The sequence below is a fragment of the Cyphomyrmex costatus genome, unplaced genomic scaffold (genome assembly GCF_001594065.2).
Source record: "Cyphomyrmex costatus isolate MS0001 unplaced genomic scaffold, Ccosl1.0 scaffold193, whole genome shotgun sequence".
In the NCBI taxonomy this organism is placed as follows: domain Eukaryota; kingdom Metazoa; phylum Arthropoda; class Insecta; order Hymenoptera; family Formicidae; genus Cyphomyrmex; species Cyphomyrmex costatus.
The window spans coordinates 2,260,056-2,282,526 of NW_017275965.1; the positions used below are offsets into that span (position 1 = coordinate 2,260,056).

The 22,471-nt window shown below is 30.4% G+C and overlaps 5 protein-coding genes across 5 annotated transcripts in view; 3 read left to right on the forward strand and 2 right to left on the reverse strand.

Moving 5' to 3' along the window:
- The first annotated feature begins 3,655 nt into the window (after window positions 1-3,655).
- On the forward strand, window positions 3,656-6,006 carry LOC108772626 (zinc finger protein 708). Its single transcript, XM_018538197.1, has 4 exons — window positions 3,656-4,154; window positions 4,222-4,787; window positions 4,875-5,396; window positions 5,971-6,006. Exons 1-4 carry the CDS (start codon window positions 3,656-3,658, stop codon window positions 6,004-6,006), a joined length of 1,623 nt encoding a protein of 540 aa, XP_018393699.1.
- A 716-nt stretch (window positions 6,007-6,722) lies between these two features.
- On the reverse strand, window positions 6,723-9,005 carry LOC108772820 (peptidyl-prolyl cis-trans isomerase FKBP8). Its single transcript, XM_018538452.1, has 5 exons — window positions 8,887-9,005; window positions 7,924-8,400; window positions 7,645-7,841; window positions 7,249-7,550; window positions 6,723-7,074 (listed from the first exon to the last, which is right to left on the reverse strand). Exons 1-5 carry the CDS (start codon window positions 8,911-8,913, stop codon window positions 6,767-6,769), a joined length of 1,311 nt encoding a protein of 436 aa, XP_018393954.1. The 5' UTR covers window positions 8,914-9,005; the 3' UTR covers window positions 6,723-6,766.
- Window positions 9,006-11,495: 2,490 nt separating this feature from the next.
- Ppib (peptidylprolyl isomerase B (cyclophilin B)) lies at window positions 11,496-13,446 on the forward strand. Its single transcript, XM_018538252.1, has 4 exons — window positions 11,496-11,655; window positions 11,877-12,084; window positions 12,608-12,792; window positions 12,983-13,446. Exons 1-4 carry the CDS (start codon window positions 11,581-11,583, stop codon window positions 13,115-13,117), a joined length of 603 nt encoding a protein of 200 aa, XP_018393754.1. The 5' UTR covers window positions 11,496-11,580; the 3' UTR covers window positions 13,118-13,446.
- Window positions 13,447-14,088: 642 nt separating this feature from the next.
- On the forward strand, window positions 14,089-16,828 carry GatB (glutamyl-tRNA(Gln) amidotransferase subunit B, mitochondrial). Its single transcript, XM_018538253.1, has 10 exons — window positions 14,089-14,278; window positions 14,444-14,591; window positions 14,946-15,059; window positions 15,128-15,300; window positions 15,391-15,539; window positions 15,621-15,853; window positions 15,922-16,104; window positions 16,174-16,310; window positions 16,371-16,494; window positions 16,597-16,828. Exons 1-10 carry the CDS (start codon window positions 14,163-14,165, stop codon window positions 16,810-16,812), a joined length of 1,593 nt encoding a protein of 530 aa, XP_018393755.1. The 5' UTR covers window positions 14,089-14,162; the 3' UTR covers window positions 16,813-16,828.
- Window positions 16,829-18,010: 1,182 nt separating this feature from the next.
- Mbs (Myosin binding subunit) overlaps window positions 18,011-22,471 on the reverse strand; it is a 16,929-nt gene continuing 12,468 nt past the window's right edge. The window contains exons 20-22 of the mRNA XM_018538622.1: window positions 21,548-22,057; window positions 20,892-21,215; window positions 18,011-18,410 (exon numbers count right to left, since the gene is read on the reverse strand). Of these exons, the coding sequence (XP_018394124.1) occupies window positions 18,324-18,410; window positions 20,892-21,215; window positions 21,548-22,057 (921 nt within the window). The 3' untranslated portion in view covers window positions 18,011-18,323. The remainder of the gene's footprint in view (window positions 18,411-20,891; window positions 21,216-21,547; window positions 22,058-22,471) is intronic.

Consider the following 22,471-nt stretch of genomic DNA (forward strand, 5'->3'; position numbering starts at 1 on the left):
CCCAGGCCATCTTCCATTCCATCTCTTACGTGACAATGGCTCTTTCGTGGCGTTCACACGATATTCGGTAAAACAGCGGTGAATTACGATCACTCGTAGTGTGTGTGTGACTCGTAGTAATCAAAAATTCTACGAAATGAGGAAATTACAAGGTTAATGTAAAAAAGTTTTCTTACTATTATAATTAAATGAATTGTAATCCGTTCCGTATTCGCCGCGATTTCACTAAAATGGTGAAGCGGCGTCGTTTTTCGTGAATGGCTAACTTTATGCATTAAAATTAACGCGAAGTATATACTGCTTTTGATTTTCGACAGAAAGAAATTAGTATACTAATACTATCAAAATCTCTACATTACATGATATTTAAAATATTATAAATATAAAAATAAATATAAAGTTAACTATTCTTCGTGCCGCATTAAATATTGTAATTTACCCATTTACCATGTGTGATGCAATTACAATACACATTTATAAAACTTCAAGAACTTAAAAGCGATTAGTTCTTCAAATACTTCTCTCGCGTCAAGTATTAATAATTTAAAAATATTTGTTAGTTACCTTCATATTCCTGAATAATTCCAATAAATCTTTCGAGCTGTTTCCTGTTTCTCATCATTGTATTCTATCTGCAATGAGTGGGATATACTTCTAGGCTCTAGAGATCAGCACATCTGGAGATTGGAAAATATAGGATATATTTAATAAAGGAAAAGAGATCATTACTGATCGAAGCCAGAGCTGCGAACTATTCCAACATTATATGTATAACAGAATAGTAATACACCCGTCGCCCGATCGCGAAAGCGCGAGATCGCGAATTCCGCGTATTTATATACGCCGTCAAGCCACTATCCCCACCATTCACAGTCAGCCAATAAGCGCGGTATGCTGTATCCAAACGCTCATTGGTGCATTCCAGCTTACGGGTAAAGGTATATAAACGCTACGCGGAAAAATTTGCAATCTTTTTCGGAAGTTGGAACTGGTTGGAACTGTGCATTTTTTTGGGGGTTAGAGAAACCTGTATGTGTATTTAGCACATAATTTATGTTATGTAGTTATGGACTATTAACTGTAGAATTTCAAACATAAAAGCGTATACATATTTATCGTTAAATAAAGCGCCGTTCTGTGAATACCAGAAATTAATAAATTATATGTTCTTTCTAAAAATAAAAATGATTTGGAATAAAGAAACAGATATATCAGACAGATTATATGAAAAAAAATCGTACTTTAGGCGATTAGTTTTAAAAAATGCAAATTAAATTTATAAATTAACAATGAAAAATTAAACGCTTGCAAGTTTACTGAAATTTGCCAATCTATAGTCGTTATTTATAATAAATGATAAATTAATAAAGTAATTTACAAATTTCTATTTCAATTAGAATTTTTTGAGAGAAAGAAACATAATATAAATTATAAATTGTGAATCACTTAAACATTGCGCAAATATAGAGAGAAATATACTTATTATTTAAAATTCTATAACAGTTTTTCAAATCAAAATATTATATAGCAGTACACTCTATTACTTATGAATTATTTATTGTTAGATATATTATAATAATAATCATTTAATTGTGTATAAAGTATAAGATGAGTTAAATGGAAAATTATATATTAGATTTTTTGTATTATGTGACGTTAGAAGACGGCCTCAATTATATTAGCATTTATTAAACTTGTAAAAAATGAATGTATATAATATTTAATTATTATATTATATAATACATTTAACATTTAACGATCAATAAACTTAATAAAGTTATATTACTTTTAATATCTTGATTTGAAGAATTGTGTGTTATAGAATTCTAAGTAATATATATATATATATATATATATTTATATTTTCAAAATGTTTAATTTTGTTTATATTTTACAATTTATAATTTATATTATACATTAAAAAAAAAAACAATTTAGTATGTGATTTATAGCATTGCGATTTAGCCGAACTCGCACTACATTATTTCCGATACCATATGATTTTATTGCTAGACGCCAATACATAACTATATATAGTTTCTAAATAAAAAATAGCTGTATTAGCGCTAATATATGGAACGATTTTGAAGCATCGAGATGGCCTTTCAAGTTTCTCTTGGAATAGACTTATCTATATTGTTTTGGGTGCGATCCATTTGATGTTACAAATGCTTCGAAGCTTCTGATTGACCAATCATAAAATGCATCAAAGTCTATAGTATCGGGTCTAAACCGTAATCTAACGCACTCCTGATGAAATTTTTATAAAAATTTGGGAGACACTCCAGAAATACTAATTCAAATTAATTTATGCAAACATCAGCTGAAAACTTTAATTATTTTAAAATGATCTAATAATTTTTTATCCTCTTTTTTTTCGTTCCAACTGAAGTAGCGCAAAGCGCAATCCATATTTCCAATATGCATGCGCAACATGTATATCTACAGTACATGGCATTTTTAGCTTTTTCCGTACTTTTCAGCTCTTTTTAGGTTATATGTCGTGCGATTATACTACGAATGTTTCAAGTAATTCGCGCAATTTTATGAATATCGGACATAAATGAACTTGAGAGATTTGCAAATTAAATGTAGCTTTTTCTGATATGTAACAATCGCATTCACATGTAAATATCAGATTTTTATATATATATTAGGGCATATTAGGGTACCGTAATTCGGAATGATGACGCTACGTCTGTTCGACAACGAGGTGAGAAATTGAGAATAATGAAATATCTATGAAAGTTATTATGAAACACACCATCACGGTTGTCTCTTTAGATAGATATTATTTAAGTTTAATCTTTTCGTGAGTTTTGCTTCTCGCGTTTCTTGCTTTTTACCACTTTTTATCAATTGTCTTTTTTGTTTCTTACCTTAGCTGTTGTCCCAAAGTAGAAAAAGTTTCAGAAAATTTATCAATAAAATAGATGGTCGTAAAGAACAAAAAAAAACAAGATTTTGTACATTACTTTGTAAATTTTAGACTTTAACGATTTTCATATTGTCTGTCTTTCAGGATTATTCCACACTGGATGCTATACCAAATGTATGCACCGAGAATAGTGAAATCGAGAGTTATGATTACCTGAGAGAATGCATCAGCAATCTTGAGAATAAGAACTCTGAGGTCGGTCTAACAGCTAATTCTACAGGTGCCACAGACATAAGTTTACAAGGAGACGGTTTAGATGATGTTAATTTGAATAGTATTGATTTTATGAAAATTGAAAGTTTATTCTTACAAAATACAGAGGAACCTACGAATTGTATAAAGAATGAGGAGGAAAGAACAAAACAGGACAATTCTACAAATGTTGATATTCCACACTCGATTCAACATTTCAATACAATGAGTCTAAATTTCTCAAATTTTTCAAATAGTAAAGATTCAGATAATATAGCAACTATTCATAATACTGAATCCTATACATTTGACAAAGATCAATGTTTAGAAAGCAAGAACATAGATAACTATAATTGCTCTGTCAAATTTTATATAGAGAATAATACAACTACAGATTCTAATATCAATAAAGATGTCAGCAATATAAATCAAAGTATTATATGCGATTTAAAACATGAACAAAAAATTAATAATCTAGAGTTATCAGACAGAGATGAACAGTTTCAAAAGTGTGAGCAATGCCTAATGACATTCAGATATAAAAGACACTTGGATCGTCATTTGGAAGGTCATCAGAAAAATAACTGCCCTCATTGTAATGAAAAATTTGCTAGACGAAAGCATTTAGATGTCCATTTATTTCGTGCGCATGGAGAAAGGGTGATCAGGCATCCTCATTTGTGCGACGTATGTCCGAAAAGTTTTCCCAAACGCATCCTTTTGAACCGTCATAGAGCAAAGCATACCTATCAAAATGGCAAGGTATGTTCGGATTGTGGAGATATGATAAACATGGATGCAGATGAAAAAGAGCATAAGGAAAATCACTGTAAGAAAAGGCAATTCAAGTGCCAACAATGTTTGCAAACATTTAGTATCAAGCAGACATATATAGCTCACATTCAGAATCATGATAACTATAAGTGTCCACACTGTGATATTACTTTTGCATCGAAGAAGAAAGCACATGAACATTTTAAAGCAGTTCATATCCCAAAATTAAGCGAGCAAGAATCGGCAAATGGTAATAAATATTAAAATTGTATTAATAGATAGTTTTTTTGTACTTGTCTAATAATGTTATTTTACAGGTCCATATTTTTGCGCTGATTGCAGACACTCCTTTGCAAAAAAAGACGACTATTTTCGACATTTGGAGTCTGCATTACATCTTAATAAAGTTAACAAAGATATACCTATAAGAGCTATATTCTCCTGCGCAATCTGTTCTAAAAAATTAATTACACAAAGAGCTCTGGATCAACATGTCAGACGTATTCACAAAGGCGCAAAGCGATTTGTTTGTAATATATATGGGTGTACATTTCAGTGTGCCAGAAGGACAGATCTAGATAGGCACAAACAACTACATGTAGAAGAGCGAAATGTTGTATGTGAGCATTGTGGCAAAACGTTTACCAGTGTCAGCATCCTCAAGGATCATGTACTTTATATTCATAGTAAAGAGCGACAATTCATCTGTGAAGAATGTGGCAAAGCATTTAAGAGAAACAGCTTATTGAATAGACATAAATTGTCGCACGAGCAACATCGACCGTTTGCCTGTATGCAATGTAACACTGCGTTCAAACGCTCGCACCATCTCACTCGTCACATGGAAAGCTGTCATAGAATCACATTGGAAAAAAAGAAAAAGGTAACAAAGAATCCTTGTGATAGTCTCAACTTAAGATATATATTTTATATATATATATATATAAATATTCATAATTACAATTTCAAGGTGGTAAAACTCATGAAAACAAAGGATGGTCATCTTGTACCAGTGCCAGATAAACCAAACAGATCAGAAACTAATAAAGTAAAAGCCGAAAAAGGATGTGAATCAATTGCAAATAATAAAGAGAAAGATTGTCCTGCTACAAATGTAAAGAAAGAGGCTGCAAATGCTAATTCGCAACTGGAAATACAACCATCATTAAATCCTGAAGAAAACTCTGAATGTCCGAACTTATCATTAGAATCTACAAATTTATCTATTATTGAGTCTATTCCACAAGTTTTCTCTTTAGTAGATGTAAACACGGGACAAGTGCTTACTGTAGAAATTACCAATAATTCGGAATTGTTACCTACTAATGAACTTGTTAATCAACTTGGAACAAATTGCAATGAAATATTAAATTTGCCCGATTATCCAGATACAGAATTTCAAAATAGTCTTCTAAATATCGATCAAATGTGTTATGACAATACAAATTATTCAGAAATGTCATTGGAAAATATTGAAGGTTCGTTTCCACTTGTAAGTAATAATAGTAAGATGGAAACGATAGAAAGCTATTTAACTCACGAATTTCCAGCATTCCTTAATATTTGAAGATTCATATTATGGAAGATTGTATGTGCATGTATATTGTTTGTCTGGTAATATAATGGTTGTTCACATTTAAAATGTCATTATGTGTTATCGTATTTTATTAAAATATGAGATTATTTATTTTTTGTTAACAACAGAGACTATGTTATTAAATTTTATAAAATTTATTTTTTTATACTACAAGATGTAATTTAACATTTTAATTTTGTTAAATAAATAAATACATATTCTTTTAAAGTACAAAAATTTTATTACCTCGTACAATAGCAAATATTTTAACAAATATTTTCACACAGAGCTATATTATGTATTATATAAAGTATTATTTTATTAAAATGTATAAATGTAAAATTTTATCGAACTATTAGAATATACATTAAATTAATATAGGTAATTATACAAAAAATATTATATTATATATATATATATATATATATATGCATATTAATCTAAAATTAAATTTTTAACATTTTTTTACAAGTCTAAATTTTACATATAGCTGAATCAAAGTTCTGATCAATTAAGCGCTAGTTAAAAAGTTATTATTTTTTCCTTTTACATTATTCTTATCTATTATTTTACATTTTCTACTGGACGATGCAAATATAAAATAAAAATCAGTGAAACTTGTTAACATACATACATTTTCATTTTGCATATATATAATTTTAAAATACATGGAAAAACTAAGAGAAATCGAAAACTTATTCACTCTCCATGTACAAAATTAAAGGATTTAACAATCATACATTCTTTAATAGAGCATATTAAAATATAAAGAAAACTGCAAACTTTCATAATTTTTAATAATCTATCATTAAGTCGTAACACACACACGTACGCACACGTGCGCACACCACACACACACACACACACACACACACACACACACATATATATGTTTTAACCACCACAGTCATATAATTATAATTTGTAACATAAATATAAACTAGTAATAAGTGTAAACTATCATAAACATCTCATATTTGCGACGTAAATATAAATAATTTTTTTTATAAATTCTGTGTATTTGTATGTGTATAAACATATGCATTTAATATATATACATATATACATACATATATATAAAACATATAACTAGAAGAGAACCATGTTTCATGCATTTACTATTCATCAAACATGTTTGTATCATTAGAAATATATAACTTGATATGTAATAAAAAAAACTTTAAAAATATTTAATTATATATTTCTGTTAATTTTAAAACACAAAGAATACAACTTGTTCTGCACCTCATTAACTCTGGCTTGTCTTTATCTATTTCCTTTTTTCTTCATGAAACAAATCTGTGTACAAGTATACCGATGATAGCAGCAGATGCTCCAATCGCAGTCCATAGAATTCCTTTAGCAATTTTACTTCTTTCTTCTCCTTTTACATTCTTTGATGGCTTATCAGCCTCTTTATTTATACCTAACATTTTAGCATACAGATACTTTTCTTTCTCAGTTTCTTTTGAAATTTTTTCTTTTAAAGTTATTAATTCTGTCTGTAACGATTTCATATCTGGATCTATCTTTTGTACTTCAAGGAAAGCTATATAAGCCTTTGCATATTCCCCTTTGGCTTTCAATATTCTTCCTGTAAACAACATACATACATACATACATACATACATACATACATACATACATATATATATATATATATATATATATATAAAGATATACTTGTGTAAAATATAATTCAAGAAAAGTCAGCATATTAAAAAAGACAAAAACTCAAAAAAAATTTCAAACAAAATCTTTTTATTACCTTTTCTAAATAGAGCTTTCGTATTTTTTGGTTGATACTTCAGAACTCTGTCTACATTTTCTAAAGCTGTGTTGTAGGCTCCCGTCTCAATTAATGCAGCCGCTAAATTGTTATACACCTTTATGCAATCTTCCAACAGTTCCTGCAGTTGACTATCAGTAATCGGCCCTGTTTCTTCATTTTCTTTATTCCAATTTGTATTGTCTATTTGTAGATATGACAACGCAGTCCGATAACATTGTATCGAAAAAGTGAGCTCCTTGCGAATAAACCACCAATTTCCACGTTGGCGTTTCTTGTTACTTTAAAAAATAATGTACATGATAAAAAGAAATTAAAAAGATAAATGATATAAAGTTTTAATTTTCATACATATGTCATAAATAAAATGATTACCCTAGTTCTCTCCTTTCTTTGACACTTAAACTTTCTATATCAGAACCATCCTCTATTGCTTTCAATTCAACTATGTATGTAATAGTAGCATTTGGTGGCACAGCTCCTTCTCCACGTGTGCCATAAGCAAATCTAGGATCGATTTTTATTTCAGCAATTTCATCCAATTCCATCAATGAAATCGTTAGATCTAATCCCTATAGTTTGATAACATTATAAACAAGATACTGACAGTTATAATATAAATAACAACATATTATAATAACAGTTATAAAATACCTGTATTACATCAAAGTCTCCTAATTGTATGGAAAAATCATCATAATCTTCTACTACTGTGCCGTCATCAAGCATACCAGTAAATTTTATTGTACATATATCCTGTCGTATTGGTTTTACATCTTTTTTGCCTTTCTTTATAACTTTCTTCATCAACTGACCATTGCCAATTATATCTAACCATTCTTCTTTAGGTTGATCCTTCTTTGATTGATCATCATTTGATTGATCTTCCTTAGGTTGATTTTCTTCGAGTTGATCTTGCTTAGGTTGATCCATTTCAGATTGATCTTCCTCAGGTTGATGTATCTTCGATTGATCTTCCTTAAATTGATCCATCTTAGGTTGAGCTACTTTAGGTTGATCTTCTAAAGAAGAGGTTTTAAGGTGTAATACCTCACTATTGTTGTCACAATCAGATATGTCAATAGCGTTAATAGAAACATTCTTTTCTTCTGATGACATACTTTCATTCATCTAAAGCAAACAAAAATTACTTCAATTATACTCAATAAAATAAACCTATTTTCAATAAGTTTTTCAATAAGTATTATGGATTTTCTCAATTTTTCCACAAAAGCTGATAACATAGTTCTATAATCATGTAATATAAAGTTATCTAAAAGTTATCTAACATATAATTTATTGTTTAACCATGAAAATTTCGCGTAATAATATTTTACAAAACTTTAGAACTTTCTCAAAATCTTAAACGCTGGATACTTATTTCTAAAAATTTACTTTAAATTAAAAATAAATTCTACATAAAGAATTTTGTTCTTAAGCGCATCTTGCTAAACATTGTGAATGATAATAATGAGAATGATTAAGCACAATGTGTGATACGAAAAATTGTTTCGTGATAAAACCGTTAAAGAAACCGGTTTGATTACAGTTTCAACAAGTTTCATTTGAACAATAAAACACAAATTTTACTGAATTCTTCGTTCACTTTTTATTTACCTCAGTAGTGTAAAGTGTAATGGTCATTATTCAGAAAAAACAGGCTAGGGAAGAAACAACCTCTCAGCCGTATAAAGTTCTGTTCACTGCAGTTCACTGTATGGTCTGTTGGTTGGAAGATGCCACGACACACAATGCGACAAGTCTCATAAGCTCGCACGTGCGTCCGCTTGAAAGCAAATTATAGGAAACTGATTGAAACTGATTACTGAATCAATAGTTTAATCATTATACAAAACTTGAAGGTTCTCGAACATTCGTAAAGAAAATTGTTACGTAGTCATGTTCAAATTCACAAAAAACTTGTTAAAATATGCATGTAACGAATATTACTAATCAGCCAGTCAGGTCGAAGGATAAAGATATAAATACTATGTTTTGCGTTTAATACTATTAATTACGATTTATTACAACATTTATATAAACATAAACGTTATAAATATTGTTACAAACATAATGTTGTAAATAACGATGTAAATATTTTTATAAAGAGCTTTATTTGTGCGAGGGATCGAAAAAATTTTGTGTTGTGTTTATAGAAAATTGTAGCATTAGCTAGTTTAACGTAATTGAAGTGGATTTGTACGAAATGGAAAATATGACGTATATTTTTTTTATTAGCTCGATTTTTACATTTTTATATATGCACAAATTGTATGTGAATAATAAAGAATTTATAAATTATAATAGGTCTGTTCTTTTTAGCTAAAGTTCTTACATGGTTCATCTTTCTTCTTTTGCTTTTTGTCTCCGTTGGAGAGAAAGGAGAAAAGATAAATTGTGCAAGAAGTTTAGCTAAAAGAACAGATCTACTGATTTATACGTGCGATGTCCCAATAGGAACTCGTGGTTTCTAGGAATTTCCCTAGTAGATTGTTCTTCTCATTGGTTATTGTACGTTGGATATACAAAGAAATTCAGATTATATTATTTTATCTTTGTTGTTCACAAATTGTAAAATAAAGATAAATAATGATACCTGAGTGTATCCAGATCTGGATAAAGTTTCTGAATGCACAGTAGGTAATTCAATTATAATGACTTGACGTTTAATAGAAAAAGCAGCTTTGCAATATTGTGTTGTAAAATTTTTTAATATAATTGATTTACACATTTAATAGATTCAGTGAGGAATTAGGAGAAATTATAAGGGCAAGAACCAATTATATTAAAGAATCTTACGACAGTTCTAAAGCTGCTTCTTCTACTAAACGCAGTCATGGTCAATGAAGTATCGCGGTTACGTTTGGAAAGTGCTATGTCATCAGCGCTGCGCATCGTTTTAATTATTTTTGTCTTATTTATTTCATTATAAGGCACTAAACAAGGATAGAATGATGTAAATTTTATAATTGGATACATTATATATACTTAATGACAAAAAAATCGAGATAATTTGTTTAGGAAAGAGAATACTTCAGCTAGAATTTGGAAACGATTAAGTGTGACTGATATTTTAATTTCAATTTTGAAACAAATAATTATGTGTTACTTACTTTCGTCGGCGAACTTGAGTAACAGACATTGATTATTTTTATCAATCGAGATTATAAATATTTGAAAAAAATACCTGGTTAGCAAATTACGTAATTAAATTTTCAATGTCGATTGATCTGAAAAATACAGGGTGAAAGATCTATCTAAACATCGTGATGAAAAAAGCTCTATCTTCAATAAGTTGATATTTAAATATATGAATATATCGTATTTTAAATATAACGACGTAAGCTATTTACGAGTAATGTACATACTTCGTGACACCTGTGAACTTTCGCGCGAGTGTTCGATCTCGTAATACTTATTCATGTTGCTTCGCATTTGTCAGGGACGTGATACGATCTATCAAAGCCCATGTTTTTCGCATCTGAATTGCTTTAAAAGAACTTAAATTTATAATCGTTTTCTCTGTTACCAAAAATTGATCTATTTTAAGTATCCCGAGTAAAAGTAAAATTTAACAAAGTTTTAAAGAGACTCTTAGTATGCATAATAATTTCTGATTTTTACATGAAAAAAATTGTTTATTTAACCTTAATATGGCGACCAACGCTGAAGATAAAAATGGATAAAGAAATCTGTAATTTCATACTTTTTCCAGCTTTGGACACAATATACACCAGGCACAGGTATATTAGCTCGGATATTTTAATCGTGGAGAAGGAATTTTTATTCTGTGATACTATTACGAAGAAATTAGACAGGAACGAAAACGTTAAAAACGCTAGTTTTAAACGACTCCAGCATCACCTTAACATCTGTTCCTAATATTTCTCCTATTGTGCGTAGCCTAACGCATCTCTGTTATCTTCTATAAAGCCTTGTGTCTACGATACTAGAAATCGGTCCGAGATCTCGAATAAAGGAAAAATTGATCAATTACATTGGTCATGTGACCAAATTGTTCAAATTCTTTCTTCATCCGAATCTCGGGACTCGGACCGATTTCTAGCATCGTGGACACGAGGCTTAAGTATGAATGAAATGCGCAGACGCATGGAAACTGGAAAGCACTCTTGACTCAGACTGTACCGACAAGGACGAAGTAACCTAAACTGACTCTTTCTATTCAGACGGATGGCCTCAGAGCGTTCCAGTGACCAATACTTCCGGTAGTGGTCCACTCTGACAGACTGTGACAAGACCACCGCAGGATCAGATCAGACAGACGGTTGCGGTCCCTTCATTGTCCGTATCATGAGGCTGCTGTTGTTCCTAGGCTTGGTAGCCGTTGTCTCCTGCGCGAGCAATGGGCCGAAAGTCACTGATAAGGTATAACATGCAAATCCACGAAGTACACAAATATGATCTGCAAAATATTAATTGTGAATACGTGGCACTTCACCGGCGTGAGATATTTCTGTTGCACGTATGGAAAGATCCATGCGTCACTTATGAACGAACAATGCCTTTGTTCGGCAGCGTATATTCACCAAATTCTTTCATAAAGAACTATTTTCTTAACATTAATGTATAATTCATCAAATTTTTAGGTATGGTTTAATATCAAGATCGGCAATGAGGATGCAGGCAGAATAGAAATTGGTCTATTCGGTAAAACCGTTCCGAAAACGGTCAAGAATTTTGTGGAGCTTGCCAAGCTGCCAGAAGGTGAAGGGTACAAAGGCAGCAAATTCCACAGAGTGATCAAAGACTTCATGATCCAAGGAGGAGATTTCACAAAGGGAGATGGCACTGGAGGTCTTTATTTTTAATTGTTTAGGGCAGATGCATTGTCTAAAAATTAGCTTACGAGTTAATGCTCTCACTTTTTCATTGTCTTATTGAACCAGATAAAAAATAAAGAGAATTAATATAAAGCTCTGTCTAGTAACTGGTTGTTTTAGCATTTATTTTCTTTTGTTTTCCATTTATCTTGTTCAATGAGACAAGATGAGGTGATAGCAAGTGCTTTTTATTTGATAACATAAGTATGTACATAAGTAACATATTCCATCTTTGTTATTCAACATTAAGAAGGATAAGAAACAATGCTTATATTAATTAATGTCCGTTTATCAATGTTGCTTAATTTTAATTTTGGTTAACTATAATTCTAAGAATTAGAAAAAAAATGAATAAGTTGAACTGAAATTAAAGTTTATATTGATAGAGACGGATATAAACAGAAATCCAATGGTTAACTCGTGAGCTGAATTTTGGACAAGCCTAGTTAACACAGATGCATTTGATTCTGATTGCTGATCTGTAATCTGCCTGTTAGGTCGTAGCATTTATGGAGATCGCTTTGCGGATGAAAACTTTAAGTTGAAGCACTATGGTGCCGGATGGTTGTCCATGGCCAACGCTGGCAAAGATACCAATGGGTCTCAATTCTTTATCACTGTTAAGCAAACTCCTTGGCTCGATGGTAGACATGTCGTCTTTGGCAAGATTATCAAAGGAATGGTGCGAACACTGATTATTATTACAATAACTTACTGAGAGACACTTACTATATGTTATTAATAGTACAAAGCCTCTTTTCAGTAATTTTTGTTTATTTCTCCTCTTTTCACTTTGAAGATAAAAAGAGAAAAGATGCAAAAACTTCAACCATATAAAGGAGTAGATTTATAATTATATTATTCTGTTGCAGAATATAGTACGCAAGATTGAGCAAACGAGCACCGACTCACGAGATAAGCCACAAAAGGACGTGGTTATCACCGATTGTGGCGCGGAGACTATAACAGACCCATTTAGTGTATCTAAGGATGACGCTACCGAGTAAATCTCAGCATTCGCCAACAGCCTCATTATTGTTTATTTCTTATACCAAACGATCTCTTGGGAACTGCATGGTTTTTGACAGCCTTGTTGGTTTTTCTAAACGGATGAATGACACTAATGATAATCTCTATGTTATGGTAACTGTTTAACGACATTCTAGAAGAAAGACTCAGCAGCGACATCAACAAAACAGCGTTTTGTATAAGGTCATAAAGTGTTAAAGTAACTATTAAAAAGTAATAGAATGATTGTTTCTACTTTAATTGTTAAAAACAATGTATAACTCGCATTGCACGATACCTACATTTTGTACGCAAGATTTTCTACATTCACAAATAAATATAAGTTGTTTAAAGTATCGTCGTATGTGACTTCATTTCTCTTACATAAGAAGACTGAATCATATGCTTTATCGAATTGATTGATAAGATAAATGGCTAGGTGTGTCCCACTTTCTAATCATATTTTTAAAAAACAATTGTATAACATATATATATATATATATATATATATATAAACTGCAAAATTAATATTTTTAAAAAATTATTAATACAATAAATATAAATAGAAATGAGCATACAGCTACAACGCAAGATGTCTTTCGCAGTCATAAAAAAAGAGACAAAGGTACTTTTCTATTTATTTCCATTTCTATTTATGTTTATTTATCATTGAGCCACTTTCTCACTTTGTTTAACGGTTTATTAATACAATATATCAAAGATACATATATTACAAAAATATCAAAATTTTTAAATCGATCAATTCTTTAAAAAATCATGGATATATTTATACATTTTTAAAAATATTCTAAGACATATATTTATAAGATATTTTTTAAATAAAAGATATTCCAAATGGTGGTTCAATGACCGGTCCATGCAATTTGCAATATTGGCATACAAAACTCCCTGCAAGTTTGTAGCAATTGGCATTATTGGCAATTCTGAATTGTTGTTTGTCGATAAAGAACGTGGCTGCTAAGGTTTCTTTTCTAAACTTCATGCTGAATGAATCACGAAAAATCAGTGAAAAGTCAGTGAAAAATGTTATCAAGACGACAATTATGTCTTACTTTCGCGCATAAATGGATTCGAAAAAGAAACAACAATGCTTTACGGCGTTTTCTCTCAATCAAAAATCAAAAAGATGTAAAAGTGCGGTGAGCGATTAGGTTAGGTTATAATAATGTTTATGAATGTAAACAATTATTGTTATATCGCTTCCGAGGCGTATCGCAATTGCATATTTACTTAATTAAATATTCATGATATTTTAGGGAGTTATAATTAAGTCATTAATGGTATTGTCTCTTGTTGACAATTAGGGAGAGGTGGAAGTCCACCGTGGGTTTGGAGGTCCATGCTCAGATTGCCACGGAATCAAAATTGTTTTCCAATGCGTCTACCAATTTTGCTAGCCCGGTTAATTCGTGTGTTTCACTCTTCGACTGCGCCACACCGGGAACATTACCTGTGAGTTATTAATAATCAGTTATAATAAATTAAAGACATCTGCTGAATGTAAACAGTAACATATTACATCAATATTGTAATTTCCTGTTTGATAATGTAACTGTTATGTACAACATGTGTTATATTGTTGAATGGAAAATGATAATATTGATGTAATATTGTTATGTTTATAATAAATAATACTCTTGGAAGGCAGTCTTCTTCTAGAAGTCTATTAATGACACACAGACAAAGTCTATTGTGTCTTCTGTTAATTTATGTTAAACAGACATACTCTTTTTTGGGCAGATAAAAATAAAAACTTTGCAAACTGTTATATAATAAATTATTGTCGTAGATAAATATATATTGTAGGTACTGAACAGAAAATGTGTGGAATCAGCAGTGATGACTGCCTTGGCGCTATCCTGCCGATTGAATGAGACTTCTTTGTTTGAAAGAAAACATTACTTCTACGCAGACTTGCCTGTGAGTGATAAGGCTATCACGAAATAGATACTTTTCATTATTGTCTGTATTAGTTATAAATTATTTAGGCAGGGTTTCAAATCACTCAACAAGGACAACCTATTGCTGTTAATGGTGAAATTAAGTTTCATGTTTTTACTCCAAGACTGCACAAGTCTCCATATTCGAAATCTTCCAAAATTAAGCAGATCCAATTAGAGCAGGATAGTGGCAAAAGTTTACATGATGAAAATGCAACAAGGTATTGAGCTGATTGCTTAGTTCTATTCAAAAGTTAGTAAGAATTAAGAGTTTTAATTAAATTTTTTTGCTTGTATTTTCTATATTTTAGAAGTCTGATTGATCTTAATCGAGCCGGAATACCTTTGATGGAATTTGTGTTTGAGCCAGACTTGGTCGATGGTGAAGAAGCGGCCGCGCTTGTGAAGGAGCTTGCATTTACATTGCAGTTACTGGGTGTCTGTAGCGGCAAAATGGAAGGTTGCAGAAATTTACTTTCAAGTTATTGTAGAAAATACAATAACTTGATATATTGTCTTTTATTATCTTTATAAATTATAGAAGGAGCACTTCGCGTGGATGCCAATGTTTCTGTAAGCAACAGAGATAGCTTAGGTGTTCGAACAGAAATAAAGAATATTGGAAGCGTGCGTGCTGTCGCTGCAGCTATTCAATATGAAATAAATAGGCATATTTCTATTCTTGAGGTCGGTAACAAGATGTTTAATGAGACTCGCGCTTGGGACGCGATAAACAAGAAAACTGTTCCTATGCGTGAAAAAGAAGACAAAGAAGTAATATTTCGATTTTATGTTGCTGTTCTTGTATTATGAATTATTAAATTCACTATAAACACTTTCAGGATTACCGATTTATGCCTGAAACAAATTTACCACCTTTACGCATACATCTTAGAGAAGATTTACCGAATAAAAGCAATTTAGTTGATGCTGTAATGCTGAAAAGACAACTGCCTGAGTTGTCGGAGCAAATACGTCAAAGACTAAAAGACAAGATATCTCCTGAAATAATCATTGCTTTAATGGTAAATCCAGCATGATCTATAATGAAACATACAAACATTTTTCTTAATATTATATATATATTTTTTTAGAGTAACTTTGCATTATTACAATTATTTAACAGAATAATAAGAAATAATGAGAATCGTCAACCACAACTGGTCGCTAAATTTCTCGTTATGGACTTGTTGACTTTTCTTTATAAAAATAAACTAACGATTGAATTTTGGTAAGTTTCTTTTTAAGTAAGATTATCTGAATAAAAAATGCATACTTTGTATATTTTTAGTGTACCACATGAAAATTTTATTGGTCAATTAATTGATTTATTACAAAGTAATTTAATTAATTTAATAACTGCAAAAAAGATTTTGGAGGAATTAATGCTCGATTCAAATAAATTACCAAAGGAGGTAAAAATCTCATTTTTTCACAAAAAAAATATATAGTATTTATAACTTGAATATTTTGTTTTAACATACATTCATATAATTAATTTTATTTATTGCACATAGATCGTTAAAGAGCACAATTGGTTCCTGATATCAGATGAGAAACAATTAGAACAAATATGTTTAGAAATTATAGAGAAAAATCCAGAACTTGTATCAGGATATAAAAGAGGCAAGAAAAAATTGTTTAAACCATTAATGAGAGAAATGGTAAAGGTTACGGAACAACGTGCAAATATGGCTATTGTTGCAAAAATTATGGAACGATTACTGAAATAGTAGTAATAAAACGAAGGAAAGAAGATTATAATAAATCTAGTAATGAATTAGTATTGTGATGATATACTATAAATAAAATATTCGAGTTTCATTAATTTTTTTTGAAAGCAGTTTTATATTAATTACTTACCTTTCATTGTATATAACGCTGCTGATTAAATATATTATGTAAGAATTTTTATCAATATAAATATTTTAAAGAATATATTACATGTATATAAAGGGATTCCACCACAGACTTAAGTTTATAAAATAATAGAAATAGGCCCACACACACATATTAGTTTATGTATTAAATATTTACACAAATATTATTTTCTAATAAACTTCATTACGAAATAACTACATTGAGTCATTTTTTTACAATTGTTTACAATAATATCATTAAAAAACATGCCAACTGTCAATTACACATTCCATTATTCAATATTTATAAATTCGTCTTTATCCAGAACGTATTGGACAATTATTATTGGTGTTGCTATAAGAAAATAATAGGTAACAGCGTTTTATATTGGATAGGTAGTTAAAAATAATAACACAGATTTTCTACATCAACAGTTCGAACTGAAATTACCACAGCTCTAACATACAGTAATTTTAGCACTTTAAAGAGATTAAAAATCCCGATGTGTCTAAAGTATATTTTACATATCTGTGATATTATATATAAGAAAATGTATTATATTACAGAGTAATTAAAAACATTTACTCCCGTATATGCATCAAATTTCTGCTTATACTGCAAAAATGGCAATGATGGAAGGATTTACAAATTGCAGTCTTCAGAGAAAGGCCACTTGAGTAGCAAGGTCATGTTCTTTGACTCCTTTTTTTATCACCGTAATTTAATTAGGAGTAATAGATATAACGCTTATTGCTTCGATAATGCAAACAGATTCGATATATCATGGATTTGCTTGTATGTAGTCAGTGTTTCACAAAAACTTCGCGAGTAAAAATTTTTTTTTCAAATTACTAAAATGCCACATCACCATTGTCTATTTGTCTGTATTTACAATATGTCCTTATAAAGAATCAACATCGATAACGTGATTTGTTAAAAAAGAAAACTGTCCGTAAAGATTAACAGTTCTTTCCTTCTCTTCCTAATAGTCAAATAAAATAAACCTGATTTTTTTTACTATAAAGCATTAAATGATTTTATATAGTTTACCTGATTTTATATAGTGGATTATAAAATTTATCTTTCTGATATTATAAAAAGTAATTCCACAAAGTAAAATTTTTCTAAGTCTTTTACAATCAAGTATTCACAGTCTAAGAATAGGAGTAACATTTCTTTTCGCCTTTGGCACAGCCATGCGATTAATTGATCTCATAATTGGAATAAGTTAAATTACTATAAAGATAAATTCATCGATAGCATGATGCATTTTTGTAAGAATACTAGTGATAATGATGATGCTGCTATAATTAAAGCAATTCATTCAACATTGTTGTAATACAACTTAAAATTTCATTACGAGGTGTAGTTGAGACTACAAGATTTATTTGGACAATTTGCTGATTACTCTGATCAAGGCACCATTTTCATCTTTTAGCCTCTGATTTTCGCATTTTAGTTGGTCCATCACCTAGAAAAAAAATGTCACACTAATTCTTATGCGCTAATTGAGAACACAGCAGAGGAGAATACAAAGAAATAATGCCGTTATAGACGGAATAATTTCAGTGCTCACAAAACAACAGGAGGATAAATAGAAAGAGGCACTCACAAATATTACTGCAACCAAAAGTCATTAAAGTATTCGGGTAATGTATGTATGTACTAGTAGAAATTAATAAATGTTCAGATACTGACATATATAAGAGAACTGAAAAATGATCGCAAATAGCGAAAGCTTCATTTCATCAATTTATGATCATTGTATTATATATAATACCAGAATCATAAACTTTATTTTATTCAAGTTAATCATTGCATTTGTACACAAGTATTCTTTCATAATTATTTGCATTTAATCAATATTGCATTGATCCAAATAAATAACTTAAACAAATTGTTTAGATATAAATCCGATTTTTGAATTAAATTTGCACACATATAAATGTTCTACAATAAAATTCGAAAATTTATTCTCAAACTCATACGCAATCTAAGAGCGAGACTGAATTAGCGAATAATTAAATTCATAATTTAAATAACGCATAATTGTCTTATTGATACAATAATTTGACTTCAAGTTTTGGGGGCATTTCATATGCAAGAAATAATTTTATGTTACAATTGCAACTATCATTTGTCATATTCTTTGTTGAGCACTTTTTGAACACTACAAAATAATATCGTTGATACGAAAGCTTTCTAATGCATACCATGGAATAATGATGAGTATGCAATATTATACATAAAGTTAAAGAGGGATTAATGTCAACTTTGTGGATTGGCCATTTTTTAAAGTCTATAAAGTGCAATAAAGTGCAACAATTTAACATTTAACATGCTTTCTTAGAGAGAAAGAGAGAGACAGAGGTGAAAATCTAAGTTAATGAAGTGTAATATGTATTGAGATTTTAACAGTTGAATATGTTTTGGGAATTTAATAACTTTCACACAGTTATGAATAAGATAAATAAACTGAAAAGAATAATTAACTGCAGAGTCATGGCTTTGTCTTTATGTGAAACACGTGCTAAAATGATTATCGATGCTTGATGATGGCATTCAGTTTACTGATGTTATTCTGCATGTTGGATGATGGTTTTACAAGGAGAAAAGTTTCCTAAAGTTAAAATTGTGGTAGCTATATTCATTCCTATATGCATCTTATAAATGACAGACTGCGTTCTTTCTTATCTCTTGTTAAAAAAATTTGTTTTTCTTTTTTAGTAAATGTATTATTAAATAGTTCATTTATAACATGCATCACACAATCAGCCGGGATAATTTATTATAATTGTCACGTTTGGAGCTTTGTAACAATCTTGAAAAGTTTTATACGTATATATAATGTTGTATATGTAATTATATACGTAAGATAATACTGTCTTGATAATATATTGCAGAAATAAAAGAAATAAATATTAGTATATCACACAAGAAGAGACATGAATGTACAATATTGATTGCAATATTCAGAATAAGACGTATTATAGTAAGCCTGAAGTCTCTTTTTTATAAAAGTAAATTGGCATCTTTAATTAAAAACTGATTAACGATACGCGTTATATATCGGAATGCACTTTGCAAAGCTGATTTGTACGATAAGTATGATGAGTGATATCATTTCTGTTTTAATATTGGCGATCAGAACACAAAATTATAATTAATCATTCGATTAAAAGAGTAATTAATTAATTAATGTTGTACGTGAGATATACGATGTATATCGTAAACGCAGATGCTGTCATTGTGTCCTTTACCTATTTAGTATTGGTGAGTTTGGATACGACGCGGGTAAGTGCCCGATTTTCGGCTTTCAATCTCTCATTTTCAGCTTTGAGCTTTTGCAATTGCTGTAAACAGTTAAACAATTAGCCTACAATCCCGCCACTGTTTTTACGAGTCCCAAAATAGCCAAAAACAAATAACTAATTCGCGTTCTATTAACAGACGAGTAAAACCGCGTGCAATTCCCCGCTAAACTATGCTGGAAATTCTGAGAAGCGGAACTCAGTGGAAATACAATACAAAATGGATTACTGAAAACTGTATCCCGCAAAAAAAAAAAAAGAGAAAATGAGTACCAATTGGAAATAGAGAATAAGAAAGAGAGTAAAGCGTCAATTTGCATAAAATTGCCAGGTAAGGAAAAGCATATAACCGAAGCGATCGGGTCTTCGTACAAAAATAATCATTGCTGTTTTTGCTTGCCGCTAGCAGTCACAGCAACACAATAAAAAAAGAGATGACGGTGTGTAACTAACTAAAAAATCTAAAATTGTAAATATACTGATATGTATATTCGTACACATAAAACCACAGACAATTGTGTCCAGTTTTTATCATCATTAAATTCAATGTATGAAAGCATTTTTTTTCCATTCGCTTTCACAAACATAATAGATTCATAATATAGGAAATAAATGTATGAAATAAAAATTTGCAAACTTACCTTTAATTCTTCTTCCATCTCTGAAAGTTTCCTCTCCATGGCTCGCCTTTCCCTTTTCTCTGCCTCAGAGAGAATTACTTTATTTTGGTTGATTTGCGTTTTTTCCAATAAATGCCTGACTTCCTTTAATTGTTCGTCGGAGCGCTTCAGTTTATCCTTTAACCTTTCATTTTCGACCTGAGATTCCTCGTACAATTTTTTATAATCTAATTCACCGTTTTCGGAACTATTGGATTTTAATCTGATTGGTGTTGATGAGGCTTCTGATGATAGCGAAGATATCGAACCTAATCTAGTGGCTCTTCCAGAACGATCGTTTCCGCTCTAAAAGAGAAAGAATATTAAACATAAATTTTTATTACGATGTTTTTAAAATTTTTATCAATTTAAACAAATTTTATAATCTGTAATATTAATAAAAATTAGATATAAAAATTAGATATAAATTTGGATATGTAGTAATCTAATATTCAGTAATATTAATATTAAATCGATATTTATATAATTTATTTACAAATATGTTTAAATAATAAGAAAAAAATAACAGTTTAATAAAAATCATTATTTTATTTAAAAATATTTCGAAAAATTCTGGAAATTTTATAAGAGATTTTTTACTTCAGATTTAAAATACGAAGATCAAGGAAATTGCTTACAGCATATCCCTCAGAACTAGTTAAACTTTGCAGACTGGAACTTCGCGAACCGATATTAAGACTCGGTTTTACCTTCGATCTATTAAAACTCTCGGTTTTGCGCACATGTGGCCGAGTGTTTACGTTTAGGTTTAAATAGTTATAACTGGGAGATGGACTCAGATTTAAAGGATTGACAGCTGTGTGAGAAGGTAAAGTCACACCACCATATCCCGTTGACGTTCCACCATATGTCGTGAAAAGATTCTGATGATAATTCGGACTGTTCGTAGACTTCGTGAAAGTATTTGTTCGAAATAGGTCGCTACTCTTCTTATTCTTATTCAAAAAATTAGATCCGGAATATAGATTTGGGGTTTTTACGCCCAATAATCCTGCGTTAAATGTTAAATTATTTGGATTTAACGAGAGCAAACCACCGATCCGTGACCTGTTTCCATAAATTGATTGCCCATTTGTTGACGCTTGAGCTCGTAAGCCTGCAGCTGTTGTTGGCTTAGTGTGTGCTCCCTTTCTGTATGAAGACATGGTTTGCGTCACGTGTAAGTGTTATTACGAGACACTATAGCATCGGCAGCTCTTTTCGCGAGATCCGTAATATTCATATAAAGGTTTGAGAGAGGTTTTATTATAGCTTGTGATATTTTAAATATAACTTTTTTCAATTTTTAGAGCAGAGCGTGTATACGCCGCGGATAAGAAATGATAGACTGACTGAGACTGGGCAGGGGAACCCAAGCAGTTCGCTTTAAAGCATTACTACTATGCGCTATTTTTGGAATACACGCGAAGACGCATACAAATATCAAGGTTGTGTGTTTCGGAGAATAAGTGCAACTTGTACCGTAGTTTAAATAATTTTTTCTATACAACGGCTTAAATATAAACGTATTTATACATTAATAATATACAGGGGGGGGGGGG

What these genes read in the sequence shown, in the direction of transcription:
- Ppib (XM_018538252.1), top strand. Translation starts at nt 11,581, where the DNA reads ATGAGGCTGCTGTTGTTCCTAGGCTTGGTAGCCGTTGTCTCCTGCGCG. An exon ending in AAAGGGAGATGGCACTGGAG is followed by an intron (nt 12,085 to 12,607) that starts GTCTTTATTTTT and finishes TCTGCCTGTTAG; the next exon opens with GTCGTAGCATTTATGGAGAT. An exon ending in GCAAGATTATCAAAGGAATG is followed by an intron (nt 12,793 to 12,982) that starts GTGCGAACACTG and finishes ATTCTGTTGCAG; the next exon opens with AATATAGTACGCAAGATTGA.
- LOC108772626 (XM_018538197.1), top strand. Translation starts at nt 3,656, where the DNA reads ATGACATTCAGATATAAAAGACACTTGGATCGTCATTTGGAAGGTCAT. An exon ending in CGAGCAAGAATCGGCAAATG is followed by an intron (nt 4,155 to 4,221) that starts GTAATAAATATT and finishes GTTATTTTACAG; the next exon opens with GTCCATATTTTTGCGCTGAT. An exon ending in CATTGGAAAAAAAGAAAAAG is followed by an intron (nt 4,788 to 4,874) that starts GTAACAAAGAAT and finishes TACAATTTCAAG; the next exon opens with GTGGTAAAACTCATGAAAAC.
- LOC108772820 (XM_018538452.1), bottom strand. Translation starts at nt 8,913, where the DNA reads ATGACCATTACACTTTACACTACTGAG. An exon ending in TTACACTTTACACTACTGAG is followed by an intron (nt 8,401 to 8,886) that starts GTAAATAAAAAG and finishes TGTTTGCTTTAG; the next exon opens with ATGAATGAAAGTATGTCATC. An exon ending in GAGACTTTGATGTAATACAG is followed by an intron (nt 7,842 to 7,923) that starts GTATTTTATAAC and finishes ATCAAACTATAG; the next exon opens with GGATTAGATCTAACGATTTC.
- GatB (XM_018538253.1), top strand. Translation starts at nt 14,163, where the DNA reads ATGTTATCAAGACGACAATTATGTCTTACTTTCGCGCATAAATGGATT. An exon ending in ACTTCTACGCAGACTTGCCT is followed by an intron (nt 15,060 to 15,127) that starts GTGAGTGATAAG and finishes TAAATTATTTAG; the next exon opens with GCAGGGTTTCAAATCACTCA. An exon ending in CTGTAGCGGCAAAATGGAAG is followed by an intron (nt 15,540 to 15,620) that starts GTTGCAGAAATT and finishes TATAAATTATAG; the next exon opens with AAGGAGCACTTCGCGTGGAT.